General features: G+C 37.8%; 1 protein-coding gene across 5 annotated transcripts in view; it reads right to left on the bottom strand.

The window, feature by feature from the left end:
- Window positions 1–12,900, bottom strand: part of LOC111864797 (thrombospondin type-1 domain-containing protein 7B) — a 245,009-nt gene that overhangs the window by 24,747 nt on the left and 207,362 nt on the right. For all 5 annotated transcript variants that reach the window (XM_023852328.2, XM_023852339.2, XM_023852312.2 and 2 more), the window contains 7 exons: window positions 11,329–11,440; window positions 11,129–11,244; window positions 9,984–10,211; window positions 8,134–8,331; window positions 7,111–7,357; window positions 5,266–5,404; window positions 2,147–2,322 (listed from right to left, as the gene is read on the bottom strand). In XM_023852328.2, coding sequence (XP_023708096.1) covers window positions 2,147–2,322; window positions 5,266–5,404; window positions 7,111–7,357; window positions 8,134–8,331; window positions 9,984–10,211; window positions 11,129–11,244; window positions 11,329–11,440 — 1,216 coding nt within the window. The remainder of the gene's footprint in view (window positions 1–2,146; window positions 2,323–5,265; window positions 5,405–7,110; window positions 7,358–8,133; window positions 8,332–9,983; window positions 10,212–11,128; window positions 11,245–11,328; window positions 11,441–12,900) is intronic.

Genomic DNA, 12,900 nt, shown 5'->3' with positions numbered 1-12,900 from the left:
TCTGGCGTCATATCCCGGGGGGGGGTTAAGAGAACAGATGAGAGGCTTCCATGACTTGCTGACTTGCTTGCGGATTTCTTATTTTTTCCTTCTACCCTGAAGATGGAGGCGATACGTTCCTCCGAAACGTCGGTTAACACCACATATATATGGTGCCAAATCCTAGAAGACTGCTTTCTTCAACACTTTTAGTGTTTCTGAAAACTTACAAAACCTGTTACTACTTTAGGTAAATGTGTATCAGAGTAAAATTCCTTCAAATGTAACATATACATGTGTCATCTGGAACTGACAGCAAATATCTTGAATCCTGTGGACTTTTCAACTGTAGCCAATAGTATTTAAATATTTTATGAAAGCTGAAATTTCCTAGTGTGAGGACTGATATGCATGAAGTTATAAATAATAACATAATTCTGAATTCTGGGGCATTTGGACATCGCTTCTGTGCCAGTCATGGACTTGATACATGGCAATTGTAGGACGGAAACGAGAAAAAATTTACAGAGCATTGTGCCTTAGTGAAAGAGAAAGTGAAATATTTCTGAAACCATATGGTTACTACGAGGGTCGTACTGAAAGTCATGAGCAACAATTTTTTGTAAAGTAACATGCTTTATTATTCACAAACCAAATACACCACCTCAATCTACAGACCTTTCTTTATTTTTGTAACCGCCACTTCTTTGTACACATTTCTCCCAGGGTTCTGGGAGTTTGAAAGTTCCCCTTCTGTAAAATTCCTTTCCAGCCATCCGAAGACACTGACGCACTGCTTTCTGAATTGCCTCCCTTGTCTCAAAACGTTGTCCACGCAGCTAATCCTTCACAAATCCAAAAAGATGGTAGTCGGAGGGTGCCAGATCAGGGCTATAGGAGGGTATGGAAGAACATCCCACCCCATCTTTGCAATTGCTTCCCATGTGAGGCGAGCGGCGTGGGGGAAAACTTGTCATGCAGGATGATGATGTTTCGTCCCAGACGTTTATCGTGCAATGCATGATGGAGCTTGTGCAGCGTCTGGACATAACAAGCAGCATTGATGGTTTGTCCAGGTTCCAGGAATTCGGCCAGAATAAACCCCTCTGCATCCCAGAAGACTGGGTCCATCACCTTCACAGCTGATGGCACTGTCTTTGCCTTCTTTTTTTGATGGAGAATGCAAATGGTGCCATTCCATACTCGGCCGTTTCATTTCAGGCTCGAAATGGTGAAACCAGCTTTCGTCATCTGTTACAATACAGAGCAAAAAATCATCACCTTTGTGTCGATATCTCTGCAGCAGTTCTGAGGTGATGGCTTTTCGCTGACCTTTGTGGTCTGCGGTCAATAAACGCAGGACCCAACAAGCACAAACTTTCCTATAGCCCAAGCTTTCAATCATCTCCTCTTCTGCACTGTGCCCTATTCCAAGTTTTATCAGGCTATTGTGTCCACAGTCACATGCCTGCCATCTTGAATGATCTCATCCACTCTTTCTTTGTTGCGTTCAGTTGAGGCTGTTCGAGGACGACCTCTCCGAGGCTCATCTTCGATGCTGGTGTTCCCAGCTTTAAAATGTTTCACCAATTTTTGAACACTGCTCACACCCATGCACACACTTCCATAAGCACACTGAAGTCTCTGGTGAATGTCTGCAGCAGGGATTTCCTCTTTCACAAGAAATTCGATGACAGCACGCTGGCAAAACGACATATTGTTGTTGGACATTTTTTTAGGAGTGATACTGGTCACGTGATGCAAGCTATTGATATCACAACACACTCAAGTTTAACAAAACAGCTGGTTTCGCCTACCACCATACTCTCTTTCATCTGCTGTTCCCAAGTTGCATGCAAAAAAAAGTTGCTCATGACTTTCGGTATGACCTACGTATTTTAAAAATATTCATTAGAACCGTTTTATAAACTGTTCAGTAAACTACCGCAAGCATGACTGAATTGACATTCTTTCAATCATATTACATACAAGTAACTTCCATTCATCTATAAATAAAATACCATAACAATGAATTATGCATTCCGAATATTCCCATACTAATTGATTACCTCTCAAAACTCACAAAACACTCCATGCCTCTTGAAAGTGACCATGAGATCCCATTTCTTTTTCCAATTGAGCGGATGGTCATATGGTGACACTTTACCTGACTTGTCTGTACTGGTCGCCTGTCCCACAACCCCTGTTCCTGTCAGCCAGTATGAGCTGACACTCACTCCATCCTCCTGCCACCCAATGGAATGACTCACATGATTGGCTGCATATTTTGTGCTCCATCAGTAATCCACAAGGGCGCCCACCATTCAAAGAAGGCTGCACAACCTGCCACAACAAATCATAACACAAAATTTTCATGAGCTGCATTGTGCCAGCGTCTTTTTAACAGTGTTTATAGATATATAGATATAACTATCCATCACATAAACAAATGATAACAATACTTATACCACTCTGGTATCTTTTATTATACAACTACAATATTTTTTCTAATAAACCCCCATGAGGTGAACAGTCAGTATACACATTTTAAGGTTCACAGCTGTCATACAATAGATCAATTGACACTACCTAGTGTTAGAACAATCACTAAATTTTCAGTGCATTAGAAGCACAGTCCAATTGGTGGTCATTTAATAGCACTCAAGATTAAGAATAAGGAGACATATTTAATAGTTGTAGGGCGATGGGGTGAAATCAGAAGCTTTTTAGAAATGTCAATTTTGGTGTAATTTGAATGTTTGTACAATATCAAGGTATTTTCCTGATGAATGTAGATGACAGTACCTCCAGTGGGTACATGTTCATTAATTAAACACTGTATCTTTGCATCCTGTCACAGTTGATAATAGAATTTATTTTCAGTTGTTTACCATCCACCATGTACCAACATCATGATTTTAAAATCCAACCCTTTTTAAAATTCTTCACTGCACTAAAAGTACATTTCAGCTTACTTGGCTAGCATCAGGGGTGTTGAAACTCAGGTGAATTGCATTACTTTTCACATTACTGTGATTAATATTAAAATGTTTTTAAATTAAATCACTGTAGTTCCTTCTTCTATTCCATATGTATTGTCCTTTTTGGTATGCCTGTTGCCTATCAAGTGTGCAGTGTAATGTTATCATAGACAACAGGCATACTAAAAAAGATAATACATGTGGCACAGAAGGAGAAACTACATTGACTTCATTTAAAAGCATTGTACATATGAAAACATGGATTGCAGTACTATGGCAGACACAGCAGTTCCTTGAAGTTTCAATGCACCTGATGATGGCTGAGTAGGCTGAAACAGGTAATGCAGCAGTGAATTTTAAAATCTTGAGATTGTTGCATGGTGGACAGTAAACAACTGAAAATAAATTCTATAATTAAACACTTGTTCAACTGGTTTGTTATCAGAGCAGTGCCTTTCTTCATAGATATGTTTTGAAAGATGTGTGTTCTTGTTAGCTGAGTCTAAACTGAATTGAGTGTGGATGACTAATGTCATGAGCATTTTAACCTTTGCCATTCTTCTGATCTGGAAAAAATACACATTTTATAATATTATATTTAATCATCCTGTTGCACTCCATACGATAAATGATATAATGATACAAATGCCGTCCCAAGTGCAAACAATATATTATGTGTCCTTGATCTTGCTCCTCTACACTACATGTTTCGGCCTCAGACGGCCATCATCAGGTGTATAACACTCACGTTGCTGTCACACTGCACCCAGTCCATAACATTTAAAACACTTTCCTTGTTATTATCAACATCTACTTCGTTGATATCTCTCTGGTTTGTAGATTATTTTACACACGTTAATTTTGACGTTCCTGTAGTAGCACTATAAAATTTTTAGTTCTAATTTTAAAATCCTTTAAAATTTTTCTCTAAATTTTAAATTTAAAATTGTTAGGGTTACTCTCCCTATGTCTAAAGTGCTGCAGCGGCTAGTTCTTGTTTCCACACTGTATAGGTGTTATCTGTAATATATAAATATATTCGTATTATTATCCTGTGTACGTAATGTTTTCTTATGTGTTTATATTGTTATTTGTACTTACCCTGTGTAGTCTTCCTGTGTAGGATTTTAAAATTAGAACTAAAAATTTTATAGTGCTACTACAGGAACGTCAAAATTAACGTGTGTAAAATAATCTACAAACCAGACAGTATCAACAAAGTAGATGTTGATAATAATAAGGAAAGTGTTTTAAATGTTAAATTTTGGGCTGGGTGCAGTGTGACAGCAACGTGAGTGTTATACACCTGATGATGGCCGTCTGAGGACGAAACATGTAGTGTAGAGGAGCAAGATCAAGGACACATAATATATTGTTTGCACTTGGGATGGAATTTGTATCATTATATCATTTACACGTTTTATATTTTAACCTTTTACAACAGAGGAATAAGAAACACATCTAAGTAATTCTAGCTCCTCTTATTTCATTACATCAACCTAAAATTAAGAATATTTCTCTATTCTTAATCTTGATTGTCATCTTAGGACAATCTATTGCATAGTGCTCTTAATGAATTGTAAATTTAATTATGGATACAACACTACATAGTGTTAACTTATCTACTGTAGGATAGCTGTGTATCTATGTGGTAATCACCCATTTGATGCTGGTGGACTAGAGCTGAAACCTGTAGTGGGATAATAAAAAAACTAACAAAGAATAAAGCATTGTTGTCACTTGTCTTTACGAGGAATATATATATTTGTAATTTCTTTTAACAAAAATAAATGTTTCAATATATGAAGTGTCCAATTACTTCTGGTAGGGGACTCCAAACAGTTTTAAAAGCTGAAACAGGAAATATTGTTCTAAAATCCTTCAATATTAAATATCTAGTACAATTATGATTTCCTTTGAAGCCTAAACAGATAAAATTCAATTCTGTAACAAGATGATATACTGAGATTATGGTCTGCTGGGATGTTAAGTAATCAGGCTTGGTAGGAAAGTACCAATGTTGCAGAGGAACCTGCTGCCTCCATCTTCAGTGTGGAAGAGCACAATAGCCTCCTACACTGAAGATGGAGATAGGTTCGTCCAAAACACAGTGTCAATACCAAAAGTCCAAAATCTTAATATTCACTGCCATGTGGTTTTTTGTTGATTCCAGTACAATATTTCCTGAGATACAGATGTTATTATGAAAACCTACATAAAAAATGCAATTCATGCATTCTACACTGGGTCTTTAAATCTGTACGACAAGGCTTAAGGAAACAAGGATGTTATACATTCAGCTCACATGTCTGCTTCTATTTTGCAATCCTGGTCCACAGATGGCACTGCAATCACCCCAAGCAGTCCACTCACTAAGGTGGCAGTCACTTGGACACGAAATCAGACAAGGTTCTTCCTCGAGTCCTGAATCCCCTCCACACAGACTGCAATATAATTCATGTTTCATATAATTTTTTTTTGGGGGGGGGGATACCTTCACAATTGTCTCTCCTTCATGATCAACGCCTTCAGAAAAGTGCATTAGATGGAAAGTATACAAAGACAGAAAGAAATGTTCCATGCAAATATTTGAACTTCTAATTTCTATAATTAAACTATATTACAAAAACTGATATAGCTCAGTGGGAGAAGACAAAACCTTGTTCCTGCATATTGGCAGAAACATGGGAAACCTGCTATATCATCAACTGTTTTGGATTACTTCAGAAACAGATCACTCGTAGAGACTCTTTTATGTCTTACTCTGGTCACAATTACATTACTACATAAATTATCACTAGAATTAGTAGCACTCTCATGACAGTCAGATAAAAAATCAGCATACAATTCACTCACAGGACCACACTGCAACTAAGGAGATTATGAATACAATTACCTCCATTCTGCACCGTAATTAAAACCAATGTGGATTTATAGGCTTGTAAGCATGGTTAATCAAATACAAATGACATTACACAAAGTGCCAACATTCAACTAAGATTATCTTTCATACAGAACTATTAGGCTTATTTTGGACTCTATCCTTTGTCTGGTATATAGAAAACAAAAACCACAGTGTTTAGGAGACTGGACCTGTCTCCGTCAACCTATTCAGTTGGGCCCGTTAAAAAGAGCTAGTCTCAAACACTGGATGATCCAGTGAGACAGATCCAGTCTCCGAAATGTTGTGGTTTTTGCCTTCTATATACCAAATGATGGACAGAGTCCAGAATAAGCCTGATAGTGCTGTAGAGCATACAGCATTGTCAGAATCCTTTCAAGTCTATTATCTTTCATGTTTGGACCATACATTTAGACATCCTTTAACATGCAAACAATGGCTGATATCAAAGAAAAGTATTTCATCTTAAAAAATGCAATAATTTTCATGACCAGTACAACACAAATAGCGCAGGAATCATGAGACTTCTCATTAGCTAGCAATGTGACAAATACAACTAAGGCCAGAATAATTATAGTGTAATGAAATGACAAGTGACAATTTTTTAGAGAATCCACATGTAAAGGTAAAAAAAAAAGGGTAAAGTTTTCTCTTTGCTTTACTAATCAAGCACCGCACCATGAAGACACATCAGGGAGTGGAGATACAGCATCACCATTCTTTATTTCAGCATTAGATGCACGTGAGTGGACAGCTTCATCCAGAGGCTTCTTCACCCTTGGCGAAACTGTCCACAGTACCCATTGGATAGGAGGCTGGGTGGGCCCAGTGGCGGTCTGGACAATATGGAGAAGAGAAAAAATCCTGACCCTACAAGGAATCAAACCCCAGCCATCCAACCCATAGCTCGTGAATCCATATAAGTAATTGTTAAATAAACCCAGTGCTTTTCTTTCAGTCAGTATGCACATTACACATACTGGCAAACTGTCAATAGTCATGTATCTGCCAGTGCATAGTATGTACTTCCCTTGAGGTCAAAACAAAACATGGGATTACCAGAAAATATATTTTTTTAACATAATTGCTCAATATACATAAAACAAACACAAATGTACTATAATAAAACAACCAGTGACAAAAATTTTAGAGGACTCATATGCAATGTATCTACATGCTACTATCCATCCATTCATCCATCCCTTTGTCCATTTAATCATCCACACTGCTATCCAAACTGACAAACACCTTGGCTCCACCAGATTCCCATCAGCATCCAAGCACTCTATGCGTCTGAACCTTGAGCCAGTTCCACATACACCAAGAGCAACTCGACCATTTGCAGAAACTGAAGTTGACACTCCATCACCCTCCAGTATGCAGTCTGACCAGGGTCCAGTGGGCTGCAGAGTGTAACGAGCACATGGACAGGGTTGGGTCTCTACTAGGGGGAATAGCCCAGCATCTTTGCATGCAGCTCGTGTTCCTGAGAGTCCTACAAACACAATGTCAGAACTGTTCTCATTATGTACTTGAAAAATGCGAAGGGAACTGTTCCAGCTGTGCTTAGATACTTTATAGTTTTTCCATTCAATGTATGAAATGTTCTGTCCCTCTGCCTATCAGTAGATATTCATCACTGAAATCACTTAAACAATGTTTGCTACACTGAAAGTAAGGCTGCTTTGGGGATGCAGTGGAAAACACAAAACTGAGGGAAATGTTAAATGAAGGAATATTCACATTCAGATTACTGATTTATGATCACTGAAAGTAAATGTTAAATGATGCAAGACCTTAAAATGAGGAACATTAAATGGAGATTTTAGTGTACTATTGTATAGTTGGTTACATTATAATTTGTAAAGCAAAGTCATTATATTTGACATACATTTCAAATCAAACATTTTATATCACTCATTTACTTAGTTCCTTCTATGAAGCAAATGCAATGTTTTATTTTAAAACGTAATTTACAATTACATTTAAAATTCATAATATGTCATGAATATCACATTTCCTGTTTATTTGCTGCAAAATGTTTCGGCCTCACAAGGCCATCATCAGGCAACCATTAATTGGTCAAAATCACTGCACTGCATGTGTTTGCATTATAGAAAGAAGTAAGTGATTGCTGAAATATAAAATTATGAAACATTATATAAATTCTTAGAAATTGCTCAATGTAGAAAAGTAAAAGGTGACGCGAAAAACAAAGAGTAAACCAGAGTAACAAAAACAGTGAAACTAACTTTGGAAAGTGGCACTCACCGATTAGCTGCCTTGTTCTTGTACGAGTAGTACATGCCTGGGTGCATGATGTCCATTCTGTCCACTGAGACAGTACACATGGCCATTGGCAATCTACAAAACAGGGCTCTGACTGGCTAGGAGCGGTCCCATTGCTTCGCTCCAAGCAGAGACTGGGTTCCACCTTAACACTTTGATGGTTCTTGTAGCACCACACAGCTGATAAAAAATTGAGGCTTGCCACATTACAAAATTACTTTAGTTGTCTTCTGAGTTTCTATTTTCTCAGACACGTAGTTAGGGAAAATACTGTCATTATAAAATGCATCACTCTTGGGATTTTAATGGGAAAATATACAGTATATTAGCTTCCTCAGAATTCAAAGAAATGGTTCAGAACAGGAGTCAAAAAATATGTCAAAATCTAATAGGAAGAAAAATATTTTGGTTTCCAGAAATAGGCAGACAAGTGTTTTCTGGCACATTGTTGTAGCTCTTGCCTCTTATGAATGTGCAATATTATTTCTCCCTACTAACATACTGCTTGTCCTAAACGTTTGCAATTGCAGTATAACATGTGACATAATGAGATTAATTTAAAAGAGAAATTAATTGCTGTAACTTACCAATTGTTGATTTTAACTATGGATTGACATTTTCTCTATGAAAGTGACTGAACGAGTTTGCCAGAAATAAGGAAGGCCACTCCCAAACACCATGTCTGAAATTAGCCACCAGGCAACTGTAATTTTTTACTCCTGTTTTAGGATACTATCTACCTCTTTCTCTGTCTATGCATTCATCTAGAAAGGATATTCTTCACACTAATTCACTGATTCTTAACTAATGGCCTAAAACCCCATGGGAGTCATGGGTGGATTACACAAATGTTTTTTATCACTTAGGATTTTAGGTTCTCGGTTATAAATAGGTCAGTCCTCTGGAGTATAATGCCAATATTCTGTTGATAATTGATCGATGATTCAGAGGAACATATCATATCCATCTTTATGGTTGAAGAATAAGGAAGCAAGAAACCAGCATGGTTTTTCTCGCTGCCTACTTCATGCTGGTTTCTTGCGTGGCTTACTCTTCAACCTGGATGATGGAGGTGACATGTTCCTCTGATACACAAGGTGAATTTAAATGGACTCTGCATTGTTATATCTCATAGGCATAGATGCTCATGTTTTATACAATTCTAAGTTTTCCCCTCCTCCAATATAGAGACTGAGATGGTCTTTTACAGCTTCTTTTGAGCAAAGGGGGCTGCAGACTGTTGCAGAAATCAATCTGCTCTAAAGAACGGGTCACCAGAGAATAAATTTTTGAAACACTGCACTAGTTACCTATAAACGTTTGCATCACACACAGCTACTCTAAGAAGTACACAATGGTTTAAAAACTACAAAGATTTTGAACTAGTTTAATTAATTGTTGTGCTGTATTCTTATCTCTTACAGTTTAATCATTGTTTCTATATGTCAATTAGTTCATGAAGCTGTTAGATCACCAAATTTGCGAAGTTCTCTAATCTATCTTGAAGCTAATTAACCTATAAAAAATCCTGCATTTACTTATTACACCATCTCCATAAAATTGCTGAAGGATTCTGTAAATATTGGTGGCATTTTTCTTGAATTGGTGGTACTCTGATCCTCTCTTCTACTAATTTATCTCCCATGTTGCTTCCAAATAAAGCATTGTACTTACTGCACTTCAAAACAAACTGACTCTCAGTGACTGTCTGTCACAAAACTGAAAATCAGTAGTCACATGTTAACTGACCAGTGCTGTCCATTGACATATTGGTTATTAATTGTCAGACCATACGTGTACATCTGCATGTCTAGCCACTCAGCTCTGCTTACCACGTGTACGATAGCCCATTCCACACTCCACTGTTGCTGGAAGTTGACAATCTGACCAAGGACCTTCTCCCCATAAATAGTGACGACAGCGGGCACCAGACAGAGGACATGGGCGTAGCTCTTCCAAAACTGGACAACTTGCCCCACCACCAGAAGGCCACCGAAGCACCACCCGATGTCGTGACTGTGTTGGGGCCACCTCTCCCTCTCGCACCTCACTACTTGCATCTTTGAGAACACAAGAGTTATAATATTTATTTACATTTATCAATAACTTCTACATACTGCCAACATTTACTGTCTCAATATTAATACAGAAACTTTTAATTTTCTGTAATTAAGCTTCTGATTTTAAAGGTATGTCTTAGCAGTTGAGACTCCTTCCTGCACTAGTCTCCAAAGCCTTTATAGATTTAAGAAATGCCACATAAGCGGTGCTAAATTTAAATTTAAATTCAGCTTTCATTAGATATGAAAATGATATTTTCCCCTACCTTGGCATACACATGCTCTTCATAGTTTACAATCACATGTGTAAGCCATGATAGCTCAGTCAGTAAAGTCACTGGCCACAGGCCAGAAGATCAGGCTTCAAATCCTGCAGATGCAAAGTCTTTTCTCTTTGCCACCACATCCAGACCAACTCTGAAGACTAGCTGGCCTCCTGCCTAATGGGCACTGAATGTCTTTTTCCTGTATATGCCATCTTGATAAGAACTTCACAGAAGTCTTCAGTAGTAATATCCCTGCATTTATTTTATTTAGTGATAGCTATAGAAAGTACTGAAAAAAGACTTCATTTTATTTATTTAATAAATATTGTCATGTAGTAATTGGATGAAAGGAGATATGAATTTCAACCTGCAATTGCATAGTTTTATTGAATAACCAATGATATCAAAATGTCATGGGTGTCTTAAACAGGAATGAACATGCATGTATCCTACCTGAATTTAAGAAAATGTGGATGTACTATATACTCTTTTCAGCCATTTCCACTACATGTAAATATATGACTACAGTCATCAAGGGAGAAAGCATGCATTTTTACCATTACAGTAGCTGTCTAGTTAACCTCTGTCACACTCTGCTAGAGACTGGCAAGACACCAATAGACGTGGTACATTATGACACTTTCCGCTCACCTGGCACACATTGCTGGGGACAGGCTGACCACTCTGACCATGGAGACACATGACAATCCACAGGGCAGACCTGCCAACATTCACGATTTGAGACTGGTCTCTGGAGTGGGTGACAACTGGAACACAATCACGTAACATGTTGGAAATGTATCCATTGTTGCACAACTAGACACACAACTATGATACACACTGTCACTCACTTGGAATCTGGCACTCGCTTATCATGTGCCTCCATGCACCACACCTCTCGCTCCTGCACGCCAGCTCCACAGTTACCGTTTCCATTGCTGCTGTTGCCATAGTCATCCAGTTCTGTAAACATTATTGCTAAGTCTTTTCACAGTTTCAGAATTACAAAAAATAAACAATTTGGTTGTCTAACATTAGTGAGTAGGGCAGAAATTTCCAATAATGAATCTTAGTCAATTAATATTATATAGTGTATGATATAAAATTAAAACTTTATAAGCATTTATCCTTTGTTTTGCTGTCATATTTTGATGTCAGAAAATATACAATATTATATAATAACATAACACAGTGGCACCAAGTAAAAGATTACTGCCCACTGAGAAAGAAAGACTTTAGTAACTCAATCTAAATTAATGTAACAGTTCTTAAGGGAACACCCTGGCATATATTGGGAGTTTTAGACCATAAACTAGTGGATTAGATTATGGTAAGAGAAACAAGTTGGTCAGATATGGAAATAAAAATAGCTATATAAATATAATGCTATGCCATAGCTATATAGCTATATAATTAGCAGTCTTCTAAAAATTATTATGTAGCATGGCATTACGTTCCATTATTTTTGTAAGGTGAAAAAGGGGTAAAGAGACTGTAATCATAAAAGCTGACTTCCATCAATTAAGTAGCCATCATGTATTAACATTAACTGGCATCACAAAACACGACAAGTTGCAGGCTTTCTATAATAGAACCATAACCGTTAACACTTTACCTGGGTAAATCTGTACATCACAAATAATATGGCAGGGATCTCTAGGAATAAAACAGGGATGTGATGAAGACAATGACTAGCTGAGGAGACCCACATCTTGGCTTGCACTCAGAAGGATGGTGAGGGTCTCCTATTCTCTGTATTCACAAAGGGGTGGGTAGAAAATGTGACATTATGTAAAATTTTAATAGGTAAAGATTAAAGTGCCCCACCAATGGTATCTCCACCTTATCGTGGTGGTGGGATTTGAGAGCTCCTGAGATCCTGGGAGCTATGCTGGCGGTAGCATAGCTACTGGTAGAGCCACCCATGCCAGACAGGTCAAGGGGTAGGAGCCAGGCAGAGAGGGATACCCTGGTCCTCCAGGTTGGGGGTTGGGCGTGAGACTAACGACCTCACACTGTAAAAACTAAATTGATCAGAAATCCGAGGAAAGAGTAGCCAGACGGACCTATTCAAGACGACCTGGAAAATGTTTAAAGGATTTGAGAATTGGATCTTGGTATGTATTATCTCTTTACAGAGCCAGAGCACTAAAAATGCTACTTGAACAACTAGATAGCTATAAACTAGATATCACTGCTCTACAAGAACTGAGGTGGTTGGGTAAAGGAGTCATGGAAAAGAGGGATCATGTTGTATTCTATAGTTGTCAGAAGAAGAGTCACATGTTTGGAACATGTTTTATTGTTAATAAAAAAAGGAAGCATCTTATTTTAGACTTCCAGGCAAAATCTCACAGAACATGTAGGCTACAAATTAAGGGAAAGTTTTTTAACTATAGCCTTATTTGTGCACATGCCCCAAC

Source organism: Cryptotermes secundus, unplaced genomic scaffold, assembly GCF_002891405.2.
Source record: "Cryptotermes secundus unplaced genomic scaffold, Csec_1.0 scaffold579, whole genome shotgun sequence".
Lineage (NCBI taxonomy): Eukaryota > Metazoa > Arthropoda > Insecta > Blattodea > Kalotermitidae > Cryptotermes > Cryptotermes secundus.
This window is presented reverse-complemented; position numbering and strand designations above follow the sequence as displayed.